The following is a 22112-nucleotide window of genomic DNA, read 5'->3' on the forward strand; positions in this document are numbered from 1 at the left end:
AATCATAAATATATATAATAAAAATGTATTAAATTCTCATTTTATGTATTATAGATATAGATATTGTTTGATAACAATTCTAAAAATATAAGTAAATTAAAATACTATGCCAATTATTGAATATTTAAAATTGTTATAAAGAATAAATCATTATAAGACAACATTCACATACACATATACAAAGAAGTATGTCAATAAATAATTAACTATTAACATAATAGAGAAAATATAAATTATACAGGTCCTATATATTGCTAGATGTCTTGAACGTCAAATTTGTATCTTTTTTCAACCTTCAATTTTCTTCATTTTTTACTACAAAGTGTCTGCAACAAATTTATTAATAGAATATGTACATGTAGATAAATATATACACATTATTATCTTATTTATTACTATAGTCTATCCAATTTTTGTGACACTGCTTAATAGTATAACTATAACTTCATTGATAATGTAGATAAAATAAAAAAATTGTGCTAAAATGAAGAAATATATTATGCATGTTTTTGAGTTAGGAATGTTATAATTTTGTCCTCTTTAAGAATTGCTAGAAATATTGAGATAAATTTTCCAAACCATACACATGCGGTACTCTAACTATTAAAATCAAAGAAAAAGAACAACAATAAATGAAATATAAATTACAATGAAAATTATAAATTAAACTGAACTATAAGTCGAGTCGAAGAAAATCCGCTTTCCCCAAGACAAATTATGTCACGACTATCTCTCTTGGATTGTCGTATTATTATCTTAACTTGTAGAAACATCTCAAATCGGATAGGCACCGATAAACTCGATGATGCTCCAAAAATTGAGCAATACAATGCTCCAAAATGCACAATAAAATATTGAGAGCTTTAGAGAGATTGAAAATTTTTGGTTGTGTATAATCCATTTACTCTATGCTTTTTATAGATACTTAAGATTGCGCTGGTAAGACACTTCCTAGTCGAGCTTCATTTCATTGCAATATAGTGACCCTATACACTAAAAAATCAAACCTTGAAACCTAAATCATAAACCCTTAACTTTAAGATATACTCATCATAGCCACAATTCAATAAAAATTGCATAGCTTGAAAATTAAAATATGATCCATTAAACATACTACAATAAAATGTAAACATAAATGAAAACATATTTAAACATTGGAATTCAGTACATACTATAGTAATAAAATGTAAAACGCCTTATTACTATTACAATCTAACCAATTACATTAGCCCTTGAACTCCAACCACCTTTAACTCATAGAACGAATAATAAATTCATAGCCTAAAATACGAGCGGCGCCTTTGAGTCTCTTCGTCCTCCACACCTCTGGAGTCTCTTTATCTTCTTCAACTTCTTTTCAGTTCCAGAGCTTTTCTTCTTTCCTTCTACCCAACATTTTAATATCTAGAAAAAAATTGATCTTGAAGGTATGTAAATAATACCAACCCATTACCCATGTATCTCATCTCCGGTTTTCGTGCCGGAATCACGATGGAGGACTCTAGCAACTATGGCAAGGAAAATTGCGACGAACTTAGTGGAGATATTTATGAAAATTTATAGAGAGGGAAAGAAGTTGGAAGGAGTAGAGAAAATTAATGCCCTAAATGTGTGGAAGAAGAAAAGACAGATAATTTAGTGAATTTATTTATTATGGCCCGCATATGATTGGTTCCACCATTCACCATTCATTTGATTAATTTAAAATTATATAGAAATAAATGGATGAAATTATATAATGTAACCGTTATATTAAGTACTTAGTGGAGATATTAAGTACTTATTTAAAAATTAATAAAAATTTAGTTAAGGAAATGCTTATAGTTGGTCAAATTATTAAGAAACGTTCACTAAACAAAATTATTAAGAAACGTCCACTAAGCACTAATTTTGGTTCCATTGTTCCATTGTTCCGGTGAAAGTATATCATTTTTAATAAAAGTATAATATAATTTTATATTTCCATAAATACCCCCAAAACTCCCCCTTTATATATGTATAGATATGTCGTGTATAATGTGTGGCCGTGTGGGTATAATTGGTATGGTTGCATACTTTTGTATGCAATATTTGATTTATTTGTATTTTAAATTTTCATATATGTTTTGTTGGTATGCATGCATACTTATCGGAATATTTACATTGGGTCATACAGAATAATTAATGTTGAATATCGACTTTAAAAAATTGGTGGTGGAACGAATCTACTTTAATTTACGTGACATTTAATAATTTTAATTAGATCTAAATCATCTAACCAAATGATACAAAATGCATGCTTAGCATGCATTTTAAACTAAATAAAATTTAATAACCAAAATAAAATGCTTATAATAGTTTAGTAGTAACATTTATATTAACCTATAAAATATCTAAAATTCGATAGACATTTGTTTATACCTCAAAATTCTTGTAATTTAGAAAATAAGCTTGTAAGTTATCTATATGACACAATCATTTATCACCTTTAAACTCCAAAAAAAAAGGAAGCATGCATATTACATAATTCTGATTCTCATTCATTCAATTATTTCACCTTTTTTTGGAATCACATCACAACACTAGCACACTATAAAGTATGACCTTCTCTATAAGCATTTTCACCCATTAATTCCCTCAAGCAAAAAATCACACACATGGAGGTACCGGCGATCAGGAACTTGGGCGGCGTTGCTTCCGAAAAAACAACCTTCCTCGGAGAAATCGATGATAATTGGTTCATGAAATACGACACGGACAGGGATGGCAAGATTAGCGAAAAGGAGCTTCGGGTGGCTATTGGCGAGAAAGGAGGGCGGTGGCTCTGGTTGTTTTCCCGGTGGTATGCCGCCCGCTGCATGGCAGCGGCCGACAAGAACGGCGATGGTTACATCCGTGGAGATGAGCTCAACTCCCTCATTGAATTTGCAAGAAAGCATGCAATTGGCTAACTAGCTAGGGTTTGTAGTATAGTAGTACTACTAGTTAGGGTTCATCTTATTTTATTTTCACTTTTGTATGAGAATTTGAGATGGAAATTATATTTTTATCAATATATCTCACCTTTTCACATGTTCCCCGGCCCATCGTGTTTGAATTTAATTCTTTGGTATTGTTATATAGTCATTTCATTTCTTTTAAAATTTTATTTAGTCATTTAATAAAGTTTCAAAAATAAAATCTATAGAGACATTGCGTAAGATAACATGGAAAAATAGAGAAAAGAAGAAATAAAGTCGAAAGATAATAGACTTCAGTTATTGCATCTTTCCTCTAGTGACTATGACGCTTTAAGTGGCTCAAAAATCATGTATTCGCCACTATCTATTACAGTTTATACTAGTAAATTTCTAACTACTACTAAATATATACTAAGGTGAGTTACTTTCACATGTTATTGAAGATTTGATTTGAGAATAACTACAAACATCCTCTCAAGATTTAAGAATTCTGTTTTATTGGATGGTGACTAATTTTTATCTTATACTCCCTCCGTCCCCCATTAAAAGTCACATTTTTCCATTTCGATCCGTCCCCAATTAAGTGTCACACTTCATTTTTACCATAAATGGTAGTAGGTCCCACATTCCACTAACCCACTTCACTCACATTTTATTATAAAACCAATATAAAAAAGTGGGTCCCACATTCCACTTACTTTTTCAACCAACTTTCTTTACATTTCTTAAAATTCGTGCCCGGTCAAACTGTGACTGCTAATGGAGGACGGAGGGAGTATATATTTAGAACTTTACATCATTGTACTTTGAAGGTTGTATATTTAATAATGGAAACACGTGAGACTGAATTTTCAGGAATAACATCCGAATTGATAAGATATTTTGAGGATAAGGAGAAAAACTTTATCTTTTTTACTTTTAACTATGTTGGATTGATTGAATTTTAAAAATTAATTACTATTTCAATAATGCATGCAAAAGTTAGTTAAGTTATAGTAATAATCAATTCAATCAAAACTAGGTTTGATATCTGACATGTTAAGGAGTTCTGGTATCTATAGATGTCTAGAAATTGGTACAAAATTATTCTTGAATAAATCGTTTTCAGAGTGCATCTGATTCAAAGATGGATAATTACTCTTGATCGGATAGGATTCTTCAAGGAATTACTACTTTTGTTAACATAGATATTTAGTTGTATTTAAATGCATACATATATATTTAGTGTAAATAAAATAATATTGCTTTAAGGTATATTTAATCCTACTATTAAATAATTTATCACTACTCTTCTTCAATAATTTCAGAAAAGATTAACATTTTCAAGCTAAATATCTATATTTAGAATATGCAGTCATTTTCTTGGTCAATTAAAGATTCTACCACTTCTTCTTTGCGCTTCTACTACTCCCATAGACAAGATTTTTATGCTCATCATGTGGGATTGGATTTCAACTAAGATTATAAAGTGGTGCAAATTACTGTCATGCTTGGTGCACCACTATTTACACATCAATCTGTATTCGGCAAGGACGGATTCTTATAGTGAACTGGATATTCATCATTCTATAAAAACACATTATGATTCTGTGTACAAGCTTGTTTAATTAATTTGGTTGTGTTTAGTTAACTATTGTGTCTAAGTTGAAATAGATTAGAGGTCGAACATAAGAGAAACTGCCATAAAATAATTACGAAGTCATTAGTTTATCTTACAGCTTAATTTGACATGAAACTAAACTTTTGACAAATTAAATGAGTTATACTACTTGTTTATCTCTCTCCAACTTTTTTATAAACACTCACTCCTATATATATATATATATAGATTATGATATTCTAGAATTTTCTACTATTATTATAATATATTTATTAAGATATTTTATTATAAAAATTTAGATATTTTTGTTATAAATATCTAGATAGTTACTTTGGATTATATTAAGATGAGAACACTTCTTAAAGTGACAACGTACCGCATAACATGTTATCCAACAATATTAGAAACATATCCAGCAATATTCATTTAGCATGCGTTTACAAATTGCATGATTGTAGTAGGTGAATTGCAGTGTAGATTGTTGAGTATTGTAGTATATAGGCATAGAATGTTTCAGTTGCAGTATATATATAGACAAATAGCTTTTTTTATATCGTTATTTTTCATTATAGACAATAATGCAATACTTAGCACTCTATACTGCAATCCACGTAATACTATCATGCAATCTGTAGAAATCCATCTAAAATGCTTACTATGATATTACTGGATACGTTCCTAATATTGCTAGATAGCGTGCCACATGGCAGCACAAGATTGGTGGTACGTTATCACTCTAATTATGATGGCACCCAGGGATGGAGGCACGATGGGGCTTGGGGGGCCCTTGGACCCCTCACCCATTTGGATATTTACTATATATGGTATATGTGATTATAATTTAGAACATGAAGAACTAGCACAGATGGTATTTATAATAAAGCTTTAGAATAAAGCTCTCGTAACGTATTTATAATTTCTCAAACTTTAGGGGTTTTCTTTAATACTACTAATAATAAATAAACGTTCCTCAAATTCTAATTTATCTATGTCAAAATATTTTAAATAAATCAAGAATATATCTTTATCATGTTTTATATCTATATAAATACATTATCAATTGAAAGATAATAACTCATAATCAATTGAAAGATAATAACTCGATGAGCATAAATCTTTCTCCCACTATCTAAAATTCAAATAAAACAATAAAATCTTGATGTTTAGATATACTCTTATAAATGCGGTAAGATTTTATTCTTTATTCTTAAATAAATACGAATGTCAAAGTAGTAGGTTAAACATTTTTATTCTGATGGCTGAGTTGAATACGTACTGATTTTGATGGCTGAGTTGAAAATGGATCTAAGTGAGGAATTGAAGGGCATGATTAGGGTGATAAGATTGATTTGAAGAGTATAGATTTACAATTGAACAAGATTATGAGCAAGACTTTCAAAAAGCCCGAGCTATGGGGCCTTAGTTTGTTTTTCGGTCATTAGACAACTTAAATTTCATTTTATTGAGATACTTAGTGAGTTTAATTATACCATCGATTCTTCATAAAATGTTCTTAATATTAGTATTTCAACTAAAATGAGGGACTTTCAGTTATTGTATTCCAATTTTTGTGTTTTAAAAGTAAATTTTTTTTAGTAATTTTTAGCTACGCTTGACTACTATTGTAGTTGGTTAAGATATATATACTTATCTCTCCTTAAATTTTTTACTAACACAACTATATATAGAATATATGGATATTCTAGAATTCTCTACTATCATTATCCATTTTAAAGATATTATTAGATATATAAATTATATGGACATTCTAGAATTTTCTACTATTATTATCCATTTTCAAGATATTATTATGTAGAGGAATGCTATGCTACAACCTTACGTGGGCTCCTTATGTGAGCACCATTCTTATTTGAGACACTTTTAGCGTAGTTCATTTCAATTTATCTATTTAGTTTGATTCTAATACATTAAAAAATGTTATTGGAATTTTTAAATTCACAAAATTCATAAAAATCAAAGCTCGATTCGCCCGTTTCTCTATAATTTCAAATAAATGAATAAAATAATAAATCAAGATTTGATTTTTATGAATTTTGTGAAATTAAAAAGTGCAATAACATTTTTTAATGTATTAGAATCAAACTAAATAAATAAATCGAAACGAACAATGCTAAACGTGTGTCAAACGGGAGTGATGCTCACATAAGGAGGCCATATAAGATATGTAGCATATCATTATCTTATTATATAAGTGCTATCCATTTTCAACCATTTCTTACTTTATTCCCTCTCTCTTATTTATTCTCTCTTTCTTACTTTATTCTCTCTATCTTTCTTACTTTTTCCTCTATCATACTTTATTCTCTCCACTTAACTTAATATATATCATTTTTTTAATTCCCGTGTCCAAAAGAAATATATATTTATTCTAATATTTTTTTTATCAACACTTTTTAATATTTATTAAAATTATTGTCATAATAAAATGAGACTCCTAATAGCGTATAGAGTGAGTATTATATACAATATGACTTGGGCCTATGTTAGCAAATTGCTCTTTGTCTGGTACATGGGCCCGGAAAATACCCGTTCTTTTTTGCAATTTTATTTTGTTGCTTTTCTTTCTTATTTTTCTTACTTTCTATGCTTACCCAAATATTCAATTTTTACTTGACTATCTTCTTTGTATTCGTATATGCGTATTTTATTTATAAGGAACAATAAATTTTATTCTTTTGCATAAAAACTTTTATTTACATGAATCCAGCTTTCTCCATTTCATTGCAATTGACTGACATTCTTTTGTTTTATTATCCATTACAAGTGATGAAATATCCTTTTTAGCAAAAACATATTAATAACACATTTACATCTCCCACTTCTTTCTCTCATTTCTTACTATTTAAATTATTCTCTTTCCTACTTTATTCACTTATCTCATTTAGCAATTTTTAAATTCTCTTACCTAAAATATTCCAACAATTTTATTGGGACGGATGAGATGACTTTTGTACATTCAAACAATCTTTCATTGATTAAAACACTTTCTATTTATTACTATCAAAACAATCGTTTTTATTTGTAAAATATAAAAACTTTTATTTAAAAGAAGAATAGTTTCATTTTTAATATAAAAAGTATTGCTAATATAACAACCTTAATTTTAAAGAAAAATAAAATAATGCGCAATGTGTGTCGCTATTTACATCAAACCAACTATATATATGTTCTTAAATGGAATTTCTCTTAAAATAAAGAATATGAAATTAAATGGCTGGATAACAAAAATTAACTTTATAGCAATAATGACATGTTATAGAGAAACTGAGAGCAATATCCGGCCGTGTGTATAATATGGAAGAGCATAAAGAATTAAATTAATAAATAAAATACAATTTTAATTTAATTTACTAAAATTTAACGAATTTTCAAAAAAGTATATTTGTGTTGTAATTTCTTGGTATTAATTTAGAAACAAACATTACCGAAAATAGAGAAATGAACAAGCTTTAGATACGGAACGTGTTTATAATTTTTCAAACTTTAGGGGTTTTCTTTTTAACAACTAATAAGAACAAGATTTAGAATTAAAGCTCTATTACAATTTCTCAAACTTTAGGGGTTTTCTTTAATACTACAATCTATAATAAATACAATTAACGGTACTCAAATTCTTATTTATCTTTAATATGTCAAAATATTTAAATAAAAAATGAATATATCTTTAACATTTTTTTATTATGTGTATATAATAAATTTAATAAAAGAATACATCACTGATCACTCGTCGATAGGTACAAATCTTTTTCCACTCAAAATCTATCTAATATTCAAATAAAACAATAAAAACCTGATATTAATAAAATTTTATTCTTCCATCTTAAAATAAATACCGATGTCAGGTTAAAATATTGTTGATTCTGATGTCTGAGTTGAATACGTATTGATTTTGGTGCTTGAGTGTTGAAGATGGATCGAAGTGAGGAATTGAAGGGCGTGGTTAAGAAAATTGATTTAAAGAGTATAGATTTACAATTGAGCAAGGTTATGGGCAAGACCTTCAAAAAGCCCGAGGCATGGGAGATCGATCCGAATGCGTTAGAAATTCGACAAGTTATAGCTCAAGGAATCTACCGAGGCACTTATATGGGACAAGATGTTGATGGTACTTTCTTCTATCTCAATATTGTTGGGTTTATATATATATGCCATATTTGCTCAATTTGTTATCTGAATATTGATCTTATTTAGCTTTTAAATATCAATAGTAGTTGTTGTGGCTTAGTTTTCATTTACCGGAAATTGCAAATAAAAATCATGAAATTTGGTAAAATTTTGCTTAATCCCATATGTATGCTTAGTAGTAAGAAAAGTATGTATGATTTAGGGGAAATTGTGTAAGATTTCGGCTACAAGATGTTTAATACACTTAGTCATTCATATTAAAGTTTTAAACATGTATGCCTTGTGTTAATAAATTTAGAAACGTAGCATGCCGAGATTTTTCGATATAATTGACAATTTTTAAAACTTGGAATTTGACCTAACTTCATGTTTTTTTTCCTGCAATTTGCCCTATTTAGTCGCCTCTCGTCATAATATTTGCTTCTTTAATAGTTCATGTAGTGGATGATACGAGTTTTAACGAAAATTGTAAATAAGTAGATGAACAAGGGTAATAAATCGTGCGAAAGTTTAGCTACTTAATTTGGTGAAAAACATGACTATTTTTTTCTTGATAGAAAGGGTTTGTTATTATAGAAAAACATGAGTATTTTATATGCAGTTAAGTTGTTGGATTTGCAAGATGGCACAAGGTCAGCGGCTGAGATTATAGCCCTATTCAAACAGGAGGTTTCTCTTTGGCACAGGCTCAGCCATCCCAACATCTCCTATGTAATTATGATTTGTTTTAAATATCCATCCTTTTCCACTCTTTTGTTTCATTTATTATAACAAGTAATTCTTGCTATAGTGTATTGGCGCGTCAATAGGTGCTTCGCAGTTAAAATTTCCGGCCTCCTCCGAGAGTCGTACGAGCTGCTTTGTTGTAACACAACATATCTCCGGAGGCACGTTGAAGAACCACTTATTCAATAATCGAACAAAGAAGCTTCCCTTCAAAGCCGTGATCCAGTTTGCTTTGGACCTCGCAAAGGGGTAAATCTTTCACTAGCATATATACTTAATACTTAGTCCATTAAATATCTCAGTTCACTATTACTATTTTTGGTAAATCACCATATTTGTTGTATTTTTTAAGATTCAATGTTTTACCTGTATATGATGTGTCTAATTTTTACTATATTTGGTAAATCACCATATTTGTTGTACTTTTTAAGATTCAATGTTTGACCTGTATATGATGTGTGTAATTAGTCTGGTAGGCTGTCTTATTTCACTTTTACTGTTTTTGATGAATAGACCATATTTATTGTAATTTTGTGATTTGATGTTTTACCTTTTTACGAAGTGTCTTGGTCTCATAGGCTATGCTATATTCACGCGCAAAAGATCGTACACCGTGATATCAAAGCAGAAAACATGGTTATAGGTCCCAAGGGTAGACTGCAAATCACTGGTTTTGGAGTGGCTCGCGTTGAGGCTAAAAATCCAAGTGAGATGACCGGTACAACCGGAACCCTCGGCTACATGGCCCCTGAGGTACATCTCTAACAAACCATGTATCGAAATCAATATTGTACAAGTAACATATTAATCGTCCGCTTAGGTACTCGACGGGAAGCCTTACAATCACAAATGCGATGTATACAGCTTCGGAATATGCTTATGGGAAATGTATTGCTGCGATGTGCCTTACCCCGATCGGGATCTTAACTTGGCTGGGATTTTAACCGCGGTTGTTAAACGGGTAAATTTAATTTTTAGCTTGTTTGATGCTACTTTGATTGTATATCTAATATAATGTGACATTTACGTAGAATCTACGACCGGAGATTCCTCGTTGTTGCCCTAGCTCTTTTGCAAGCATTATGAAACGATGCTGGGATGCTAACCCGAATAAACGGCCGGAGATGGAAGAGGTTGTGAAGCTGCTCGAGTCAATCGACACGTCTAAAGGAGGCGGCATGATACCGGAAAACCACTCACCCGGCTGTTTATGCTTTGCTCGAGCTCGGGGGCCTTAGTTGTTTTTAAGTCATTAGACAACTCAAGGTTCCATTTTATTGAGTTAATTTGTTCTATATACTTTTATTCATGTGCAACTCTATGATTTACTTTTGAATATTTGAATTTTGTAATTCACTTTTTAGTTTAAGCTTTGGATTCGTATTTGCTTAATAATTGTTTTAGTTTAATATTTTGTTTAAGCTTTGATTAGGGATTGTATTTTATATTATTTTATTTGAAATATTTTGGGTTATATATGCTTTGGCCTTCATAAAAGGAGGGCGATCTTATGTGTTAGATTGGAATTTTAGATGGATTATTTTACGTGTTTAGCGTATTTTAGTGTCAATAGTCTTACGTATTAAGTTTGTTTTTTATCGTCCACGATAAATGGTCTCTTTTTTTTTATATTTTGGCATGTCCACATATATTAGTTTCTTTCCATTATCGATAATATGATCCACCATTTTTTTTCTTCACACTTTCTTTTTCTCTTTCATTTATTCACCTCATATTCCAACCATTTTTTCCTTTCTATCCTATTTTATTAATTTCATATAAAAATATACTAATAAAACTAAGCTATTTAGTAGGGCATGCAATCTTGTTTTCACTAAAAACCTTATCCATAACTGTTCAAGCAGACATGATTGCAATTTGTGGGACGGAGTTCGGTCCGCGACTCTAGGAGGTTTTCACTGCAATTTGATATCGACTCGAAGGTTAAATGGAAGGGTCAGTTAGTACGGAGGAGGTTTCGATTCATTAACATGGCTGCTGTTCGGTTTCCTAAGCCCGTGGTGAAGATGAGCTTAGGGTATCAGTTTCCAAGAAGGATTAGGTTAAAGCATTGTCTCGGCCTATTTCTTTTTGTTTACACATATATGATCAATAATGGTTCCTTATCCATCTATTCTTATAATGACTCGAATCTTTGAAGAAACATCTTACTAACTGAGTTGTAACTCATCATTTGTCAAATTACTTTCCCTTCTATCTGATCATATTCCTCAGGTATCTCACTTTTGATTTGGTCTAAAACCGGGAAATTGCTAAATGATCAATGTAATTTGGTCCAATTAGTTTGCATTCCCTTGAATTTTTCATCTCTTAGTTTTTAAAAATTTTCTTCTTTGCATATATATAGCAACTAATTAATTATATTATGAATTTTATTAAAATAAAGAAAATTATATAATTAAAAAAATTATATTGGGATCGGAGTATATGACTTACTTTATTATTTAAAAAATAATGATGATAACTTCTACTCATATTATAGATTTAAAATGATGCATCATATAAAGTAATGCAAATCAAACCAAATCATTTCCTTGAATAATAAAATTAAACTTTACTTTCCGTATAAGCAATCAAATGATATGTACACCTTTTTGGGATGAAATATATATCCCAAATCTTTGATCCCATCACTTATTGAATTCATAATTTCCTACTTCGTTAGATTAGCCATTTAATATATGCAATGAGCACGAAACCTAAAGAATTATATTCATATATATCAATGTAGATTATAATAATCTATGGATTAATTCATTCCACAAGATACGGAAAAAATATCTTTCAAATATATTCTCCTTTTACTATAGAGATGTTAATTATTATCATTATCTTTTATGGTGTAACATATTCTCCATTTACTATATAGAGATGTAGATTATGATATTTGTTTCTTTTATAGGTGCAATAATTAAACCGGCCTCCACTAGTAACTCAAATATTCTTTTCTTGACTCCTTTAATCGATTCTTATTCAACTATTTGATGTTTCACAAACACGCTTCTTATATATATAAATGAGACCATCTCTATAATATACAATTCATGCAACACTCACAAACAAAACACACACACATACTGAAAAAAATGGCATTAATTAGGTATCCTAATAGGGTCGTCAATTGCCATGGTAAACTAGAATTAACCATGGAAGAGTTCAAGAAATGGTTGAAGAAGTTCGACGAAGACGGGGATGGCCGGATAAGCGCGGAGGAGCTCCGGGAGGCAATCCACACCACGGGCGGGTGGTTCTGCAAGTGGAAGGCTAAGCGAGTTCTCAAGGCGGTCGACACGAATTCCGATGGATTCATAGACGAAAGCGAGATGCCTAAGCTCGTATTGTTTGCTCAAAAACAATTCGGGCTGAGGGTTGTTGGTTTCTAGAGTTTTCAACATGGTGTAGAGTTGTAGCCAAGTGTAAGTAAGTACCTGTGAATTAATAATTAGGGACTATATAAATATATAATGGTGTGAGATATTTAGTAGGTGCAAATTTTCTATAGACGTAACTTATTGTCAAAATCACAAAATCGACTGCAAATTAAGTAGTTATCCGACCTATTTATATGGGATCCCAAAATACGAACAACTGGAAAGGAAAATATATAAAAGTACATTATATAAATTAAGATGAAATCAAATTTTTTATTGATTTACGTACGTGTTGTGTGTATTTAAATGGGTCAAGTAATAATAACCAAACATATAAATTTCCACCACATTAATCAATAAAAACAATATAGTAGTAATATTTTGAAATTAATATAGCCAATCACCCACAATTACACCAAATTAAATTGAGATTAAAAATGATATAAAGTTAAAGTTTGTTTTTACAATGATTGAAGTGATCTTCCATGTTCCAAAGTAAGATTTATGTAATAATTCGATCTAAAGTGTAGATTTTAGTACTTTGCCGTCAAGATATATTTCATTTATAAATACTTATAAAGTGATACAAGCATATCGCATCCAATTTGAAAATTCTTGGTCTTCCTCAATATATTCGATTTCGATCTCATCCTCTTCCTTTTCAACTTGGTATATATTTAGGTATGATTCTTCAACATATAGTGTATCTTTTAAGCCTCTATCGTAGGATAAAAATACTCCCTCCATTCCCAATTAAGAGTTACACTTTGACCGGCACGAGTTTGAAGAAATGTAAAGAAAAGTTGGTTAAAAAAGTTAGTGGAGTGTGAGACCCATTTATTTATATTGGTTTTATAATAAAATGTGAGTGAATTGAGTTAGTGGAATGTGAGATCTACTTACGATTTATGGTAAAAATGAAGTGTGACTCTTAACTGGGGACAGACCGAAATGGAAAAGTGTGACTGTTAATCGGGGATGGAGGGAGTATTGGAAAATTTCAAAAGTTCGTGTGAAACTCTATAAAATCTCAAAACAAATTCAAGGGAAAAGCAAAAATCGTGAAAGTTTGTGTATTTACTTACATGCACATTATCTGACGAGCATATAAGTTCCATTTAGGAGAAGAATGAATTTCGAAGGAAAGATTAAAATTCATGTATTTAGATTAAAAAAGAAAAGTTAAAAAAATAGAAAATGCTTAAATTAATGTATTAATCCTATGTAATGAAACGGGCACTAATCTTGACAATATCTTTATCCGTGAAACAATTTGTTCCTTTCATGTAGTAGTAAAAAATATTATCTCCGCAGCCGGCTTAAATTAGTTTTCTATTAACATTGCACTGTCGACTTTAATACCCCCCCTCTCCCGCTCATTCTTCTTCTTCCTCCCCAAGAATCCTAATTCTTTTTCTCCATCTCTGCAACAACTAAACACCTTCGAACATGGGTCGTTCGTCGTGTAGCCGGAACGTCGTCTCCGTCGACCGCGACCGCGTCCGTGACTTCGGAGACTTCCGATTTAGCTACCCTTTCTGCTATTGTAAGAAGATGGCAGTGCTCCGTATTGTCATCGGACAAGGCAAACCGTCGAGGGGAAAGCTTTACTTCACATGTGAGCAATGGCGGATCCAGAAATCAAAAATCGTGGGGTCGAACCGATCAAGATTATAAATATAATATTTTAATAAATATCTCTAAACAAAAATATGTAAAAATATAAATACCACAATCTTATGCTATGCGAGATAGTTGGCTTCTTCGAGTATCCATTTTCTGAAAACGACTCAAAATCCTTTCATTGGGAATAGTTGCAAACACCTCCTTCTCGCTATATACCGTCAAACTGTCGTTCAACCAGTCATCTCCCATCCTATTTCTCAGCTCTGACTTCACGTATTTCATTGCAGAAAACACTCTTTCAACGGATGCTGTAGCTACTGGTAAAAGTAAGACCAATTTTATCAATCGATAAACCAATTGAAAAATCTTATCTTTCATCGTTTCAACCATCTTCTTTGAAAGAGTTCCCAAATCTTCAACATCTGAAAAATGTGCATCTCTTCTTACATCACTCACGAAACTTTGAAGCTGTTTAGTTAACAAGTTAAGCTCCATGGATGAAAAGTCTTCCGGATAAAGGGTGGCAAGATGAACAAGTTTATCGACATTGAAATTGGAGAAATGATTTCTTGGATCAAGACATGCCATACACTCGAGTAAGTCTGTGCTGGACTCAGAAAAACGATTCCTCATTTCTTGACTAATTAAGTCAACAACCTGATTGTGAAAAGAAATTATGTTAGGAGTTAATATCAAAGTTTAAATAAATAAGAATATTAGTTATCAAAAATACCTGATAAAAAATTTCAACACGATAATAATGATAGTTTGTAATACTTTGTCCATCATTCTTCATACGAATTCGTCTTGGAACAGTTTGATCCATGTTAGGAACATCAATTTCATTTGCCCGGCAAAATGCTTCCACTTCTTGCAAGAAATCATCCCATCCAGATTCTCGAAATGCTTGCAAGTCCTCTTTCACAGTCACTATCAAATTTATTGCATTCAAAATATGTTGATCTCTGTATTGCAGCGCACAAGATAGTGGATCAATCATACCCAACAAATGTTTCATCAACATCATGAGAAACACAAAATCAAAGCTTTCCATCTTTTGAAGTAACCCTTTAGATTTGCCACTTGTTTCTTGATCAACCCCATCTTCGAATACGGTTTCAAGTACTGTGACTATCGAGGGCCACATCGATGCAAGACGAGTTAAAGTAAGATAATGAGATCCCCATCGAGTGTCACCCGGTCTATGCAAAGAAGTTTCTTGATTTAGACCTTTACCTGAAGTGATTTTCCCGTTCTCAATCCTTTCAACCATTCTTTCATATTCGACTTGTCGAAGTTTATCTGCCCTTTTACAAGAAGATCCACATATTGTAACAATCGGGCTAAGATATCCGAAAAAATCAGAAACATGTCGATTTGCCTTACATACCGCCACACATACCAATTGAAGCTGATGGGCAAAACAATGGACATACCATGCCGATGGATTTTCTCTTAAAATAAGTGTTTTAAGTCCGTTAAATTCACCCCTCATATTTGAAGCCCCATCATATCCCTGACCTCTCAATCTTGACAAAGATAATTCGATCTTAGAAAATACAAAATCAATTGCCATTTTCAAGCATCTTGATGAAGTCTCTTTAACATGAACTATGGCTAAAAATCTTTCTATTATCTCTCCATTTTTGTTCACATATCTAATAACAATAGCCATTTGCTCCTTCACCGAGCAATCTCGAGACTCATCAACCATTATGGAAAATAATCATCACCAAGTTCCTTCATTATTTCAAGTGTAGTTTCAACTGCACACGCATTAACCATTTCTTTTTGAACTGATGGAGCAATCATTTGATTATTTCCGGGAGCATTCTTCAAAACAACTTGACCAACTTCATCATTCCTTAAACTATACCAATATAATAATTCCAGAAAGTTGCCCCTATTTGAAGAAGTTGGTGTCTCATCATGTCCTCTAAAAGCCAAACCTTGATTCAAAAGGAATCGAATAACATCAAGAGTTGCAGTCAAACGAATCCTATATTCCTTCTCCTGTTTTGAACCAACTCTACTAACGATATAAGGCACACTCTGCTTTTGATTTACAAAATTTTCATATTCAATTCTAGCTTTGTGGTGTGCACTACCCGTTGATCCAACATGAGCTCTAAATCTTTCATTAGCCTTCTTCCAATTAGAGAAACCACCACTAACAAATGCTTCATCTCCCGGTGCTAAATAACCACGCTTGAAAAGAAAACACCAAAAACAATACGCAGCATCTGTTGTCGTACTATATTCAAGCCAAATATAATCTTTATACCAAACATCCCTAAAACCTCTCTTATCTTTCCCATATGTTTTTTTCGGAAAGCCGTGGCCTTTTGGTTGGCAAGGACCTTTGGCAACATATTCTCTACGAATTCGATCACGAATATTCACATCAAAACTATCTATAGGGTCTCGTAATCCGGGGTCGGCTTTGATTTTCTCTTTATCAATTTCAATCTCGTCCGGATTATTTTCAACTACCACATGATTATCCAATTGTTGTGGTTCTTGCTCAACATTAGCACTTGAAGAACCGATAGAAACTCGAGGTCTTTTCTTCAGAAATTTATCCATTAACCTAAACAAAATGTAACACAAATTTAAAATTTATATTTAATCAATTATTATATACTATGCAACTTTCTAATCGAATCTCGGACAAAGTAAACAAAATCAATGAATAATTATTGATCAATTTTATAGCACTGTAACGTTAATTGTAAAAACAGAACGAAAAACAAATAATAGTACCCTAAAATTGAATGATAATTTTAAATACCTCAATAATTGTACCAATTGTTAAGAAATTCCTTCAAAATTCTCTTCGCAGCACAAGCCTAAAGTCTCTCTTCTATATAAATTTTGCGCAGAGAATGAAAAATTATTCTTTTCTCTGTTATAAAATTCGCTCGTCTGTACCGAAAATTAGCAAACCTTTTGCATTCTCTATATTTAAATAGATTTATTGCCTTATTCAAATTTGGAAATTGGGTTTATTTAATTAGAGTATTTATTATACTAAGTCCAGCCCATTTGTAAAGCCCAATTACTAAAAGAGTGGAAATTTGGAACAGCGTCTTCTTCTCGACAGGCGGCGGCGACTGGTTTGCTGCTGGGGCAGAACTTCGCGCGGCGTGGGGTCGGAGGCTGGGGAAGGGTATTATCCGGCTGTTCTCTGGGAACAGCGGTGGGGTCGGCCGACCCCCCCGACCCCACCTAGATCCGCCGATGCATGTGAGACGAAGGAATGCGGTTTCTTCAAGTGGTGTGAGCCGAATTGTGATGTCGAAATTACGAGCCAAATCGGGCCTCTTATTTGTCATCCTCGGTCGGTGGTGCCGATTTTGAGGAGCTGGGTTTGAATTTGACCGTAATTACAAAAAAAATCCAGAAGTTAATCAATGTTTTGAGCTTTGTTGTTCTTTGTTTTGTTGTTGTTGCAACACTTATGTGTATATTCAAGTAATTTGATGTAGTATTTGTGAATCCTTTTTGAATGTTGAAGTAGAATTGAATTTGTTGTTGTGTTGCTCGTATTTGAATTCTGCAGTGATATTCAAAATCGCCAGAAAGCCCTAATCGGAGAATCGTAAAGTATAAGTCAAAGTAGTCATTCCTATAAATTTTTTACTTCCATTTGGTCCTGAACATTTAAGCACACCAAAGCCTCTATGTGATTGTTTCTTCGTCGACTATGTCAATAAATCGACATCAAATTGAACCAATAAATGGATAACAAAATACATTACAAATTGGTCCTTTATATTCATTTTTTACTTCGTATTGGTCCTGAACATTTAACCGATCAAAAAGACATAGTCATACTACATCAAACAACAGATCACAAAAATCACAAAAAAGGTCATTTACACCTGATTATGTCATAAGGTAATGTCATAAGCCATTTACACCTGATACATGCTCAAAAACAGCCACAATTACATGTTACATCCACAAAAAAATATTGTCATAATGCCAACATCAACACTATCAAACCTTAACACTGTCAACACCCCAAAAACCATCAAAACCCACAAAACCATCAACACCAAATATTCATTGTATTTGTTACACAACATGACACGATTTTTAAAGTCAAATGCCATCATCAAACACCCTTCTTCTTACTGGGTGGTTTCTTCTTCGCGGGAACAGAGGCAGCAGTATATGAGGAGCCGGGTTCTGCAAACATATCCGCAACCGCACTTGAATAACTTGCCCTATTGTGGTCGGGTTGGTGGCACAATATACAAGTCTGTTGTTCTTTATCACGATTACGCTCCCTCCTAACCATTGACCCTACAAATAGTTTAGAAAAGAAGTGTCATTGATTATTTGAATGAAAATAGTTCAAAAAAAATGTTATACCTTTCGATTTGCCCAATTGAATGCCTTGGGGACATCTCCTTTTGTTGTGTCCTTTTTCACCACAAAGCCGACACTTGTACTCTGGCATCAGCCCCTTCCTCGACATTTTCTGGCGTCCATCCTCCCCATCTCGGACTGTGACAACTTGATGGGCTATCCTTGCTGCCTTTGTTTTGACCTTGCTTCTGGCAGCCAGTTCTTCAGCCGTTTTTTGCCTTGCTCCCTTCGGACGTCCGGGCAATCGGGTAAGGTTTGGTGGAACGATATCGGGATGAGGAGTCCTTGGCCACGTATCTGGTCCATGTACCGGGTAGATGATGGGCGCATACACCAATTGCAATGTCTCCGTTGAGTAGCATTTAGCTACAAAGGAGTCCACATCCTCTCCAAATAGCAGCAATCGCATGTGGGCACGGTAACCCGGTCAACATCCAACGCCTACAGCTGCAACTCCGATCTCGTATATCCACCACGAACTGCTCATTGAATTTGGTGTTCACCTGATACACCCATTCACAAGCCTCTCTCACCATACAATCTCTAACCTTTTCCTTTAGCTTCTCAAGCTTCTTCCTTATCTTGGGTCCGACACAATCCTCCAACTTTGCAGCCATCTTCTGTCGGGTGGTGATCCTGTCCATCAAATACATTCGGATGCATTCCAGCATACCATACAAGAGCTTGTCCCGCGCAATCAATAGGACTTTGCTGTAACATTCTGAAATGTTGTTGACTAGAATGTCACAATGGGCCTCAAAACCAAAGAAAGCTCGACTCCAGCTCTCCTTGGCAGTGTGCACAGTAAGCCACGTGTGTGCAGCGGTATTTAGCTGTTTCACCTCCTCCATCACCTTCTCGAAGGCGTATGCATTTGCTGAACGGACTGCTTCCCAAATCTTGTCTTTTAGCGTTGGAGATGGGAACACCTTCTTGAAGTTGTTGTGCATATGCCACACACAGAAGCGGTGTTCGGCATTATGGCAGCAGCTTCGGACACATTGATAAGGCCCTGCCCATGACGAAGAAAGAAGATTAGCTAATAGCAAACTGACTAATTTACAATGTAATTGTGTACCTTTTGTCTAACGGAGATGAATGTCCACTTGCTCGAATTCTTGATGTCCAGATTCTTAACCAACAAACTTTAAAACTAACTCCAAGTATCCGTATTCTCAATGGCTACAACACCGTAGGCGACGGGAAAGATCTGATCATTCGGGTCTAATCCAATGGCAGTGAGGAGTATGCCCTTCCCTTGTCGTTTTAGATGGCAACCATCCAATCCTATCATACGCCTGCAATGCTGCTTGAAGGAAGGCTTACAAGCTTCATAAGCTATGTAGATTCCATTGAACTTGTCAGTTCCATCCGATAGGCGCCTAGTTGCTAGGACAACGGTACTCCATGGATTTGTCCTCAAAATCTCTGCCCTATAATCATACAGCCTCTTGTACTGCTTGATTGTATCACCCTCGATCAGTTTCCTCGCACGTGCCATTGCACGCTTCGCCTTTCCCACCGAAATTGTTATCTTCAACTCCATATGCACCTTCTCCACAAATTGCCCAATGTCATCCCAGGAAATAACCTCATATCTTCCTTGAATAGTCGTGCCAAATACTTGGCATTAGCACAACCGTGGTTGTAAGAAGCACCCCCACACTTGTGTATGTCACGCAGAGCTCCAATCTGCCAACAACCAAGTTCACTCCTATAATACAAGGAAACCGTCCATGGACAACCTGCTTTAACCTTCTTACTTCGCAGCAACCCCTTGCAGTATGCAATACAACGAATGTTGTCATTCTTTTTGAGCCTCAACTTCTTACCCAACTGGACACCTTGATGACGTATAAGGTCTGTAAAAACGGCCTTGGTATTGAACCGCAACCCCACTTCCAACCTTGGATCATTTCTGTCCTTGGTAGGCTTATATCTTCGGCTCATATTTTGCACGACATCACAGTCATCGTCGCCCGCCAATCAGCCTCACTGGTGTCCTAGCTAGGTGAATCACTCCGAAGAATGTCACTTTCCCCACCATCATATAAATCACCAAGAACTCTCATGGAATTCACAACATTCTTCTATCCCTCAACTTGAGAAGTCATTATGTTGTCCTCTTCCTTATCACTTAGATCATAGTCGTTGTCCACAAATGTAAGCTGCCCCGCATTGTCATCATCGGAATCGACCTTCTCTTTTTCCTTTCCTTTCTCATTGCAGGTCCCCTTTTTCTTTTTTTTTCCCTTCACAACATCATTAACTTTCCATTTTCCCTTTTTCACAGCCTCAGCCTTTCCCTTCCCCTTTCCAGCCTTTTCTTTCCCCTTTCCAGATCCATTCCCCTAGCCTTTCACAGCCACAAGACTCTCTTCCTCATATTCTTCCTCACTCTCCACCTCATACTCGCTGGCTGAACTCTGTACCAACCAATCATCTCCACCAATTTCCTCACCCTCACCTACTCCAGCTCCCTCACCCTCACCAGCTCCCTCATCCTCACCATCATCAGTTCCCTCATCATCACCCTCATCATCACCATCACCAGACCCCCATCATCACCATTACCATACCCCTTAGCATTACCTTCCTCTTCGCTCTGACCGTCTTCACTTGCGGTTAAACCATCTATACGCTCTCTAACTATAACTGGACTTTGAATTTTCTCCTGTGCTAATTGACTAACAGGTTGTGTGCCCGTTAACACCTCACCAACACCCCCGAGGTGAATGACATATAAGTAATCACCCCAGCCCCGACCCCTAACTTTGCCATGTCTATTGCAGACTTGTTGTCAAAAAGCCACACCATTCCATCCTCGAAGTTCATCCCAGGTATCCGATAGAAGTACTCTAACCCAGTCACATCCATTCCCAGCTTCTCCAACACATCATCAACCTCAAGCTTCAACCATTTGTCTGGATCGCAGTTGTGAACATATTGAAGTTCAGCATTGACATAGTTCTTCCCAAACTCTTCCTCAAGGACACCATTGTAGTCCAATCTTGTAACGGAGGTCCCATTTGCATGAGTACATGTATAATCATATCAGTCATCGTAGCTAAACAATATAAAATAACATATTGGTCCCATAGATATGCTCTACATATCAGCTTAGTCCTACACATTTACAGACAAGAAAAATGGTCCCCTGTCGTCTGGTTCCCCAACAGTCCACATAACACCCTTTCACAAGTCAAAATTGTATGCAGACAAATAAACCCTTTTCCGCATAACACCAAACCCTAAAAATTCTCAAAATCATTGGCATATACTCAAATCATACTCAATGGGACCACT

General features: G+C 33.9%; 2 protein-coding genes and 1 pseudogene across 2 annotated transcripts; 1 reads left to right on the forward strand and 2 right to left on the reverse strand.

Moving 5' to 3' along the window:
• Nucleotides 1-8524: 8524 nt before the first annotated feature.
• On the forward strand, nucleotides 8525-10649 carry LOC125202564 (serine/threonine-protein kinase STY13-like). Its single transcript, XM_048100985.1, has 6 exons — nucleotides 8525-8665; nucleotides 9287-9396; nucleotides 9476-9660; nucleotides 9990-10164; nucleotides 10232-10372; nucleotides 10443-10649. Exons 1-6 carry the CDS (start codon nucleotides 8548-8550, stop codon nucleotides 10647-10649), a joined length of 936 nt encoding a protein of 311 aa, XP_047956942.1. The 5' UTR covers nucleotides 8525-8547.
• Nucleotides 10650-14540: 3891 nt separating this feature from the next.
• LOC125200212 lies at nucleotides 14541-17015 on the reverse strand (annotated as a pseudogene).
• A 1534-nt stretch (nucleotides 17016-18549) lies between these two features.
• On the reverse strand, nucleotides 18550-20756 carry LOC125200221. Its single transcript, XM_048097934.1, has 5 exons — nucleotides 20552-20756; nucleotides 19965-20408; nucleotides 19252-19818; nucleotides 18810-19172; nucleotides 18550-18740 (listed from the first exon to the last, which is right to left on the reverse strand). Exons 1-5 carry the CDS (start codon nucleotides 20754-20756, stop codon nucleotides 18550-18552), a joined length of 1770 nt encoding a protein of 589 aa, XP_047953891.1.
• Nucleotides 20757-22112: the final 1356 nt, after the last annotated feature.

The sequence above is a fragment of the Salvia hispanica genome, chromosome 1, assembly GCF_023119035.1.
Source record: "Salvia hispanica cultivar TCC Black 2014 chromosome 1, UniMelb_Shisp_WGS_1.0, whole genome shotgun sequence".
In the NCBI taxonomy this organism is placed as follows: domain Eukaryota; kingdom Viridiplantae; phylum Streptophyta; class Magnoliopsida; order Lamiales; family Lamiaceae; genus Salvia; species Salvia hispanica.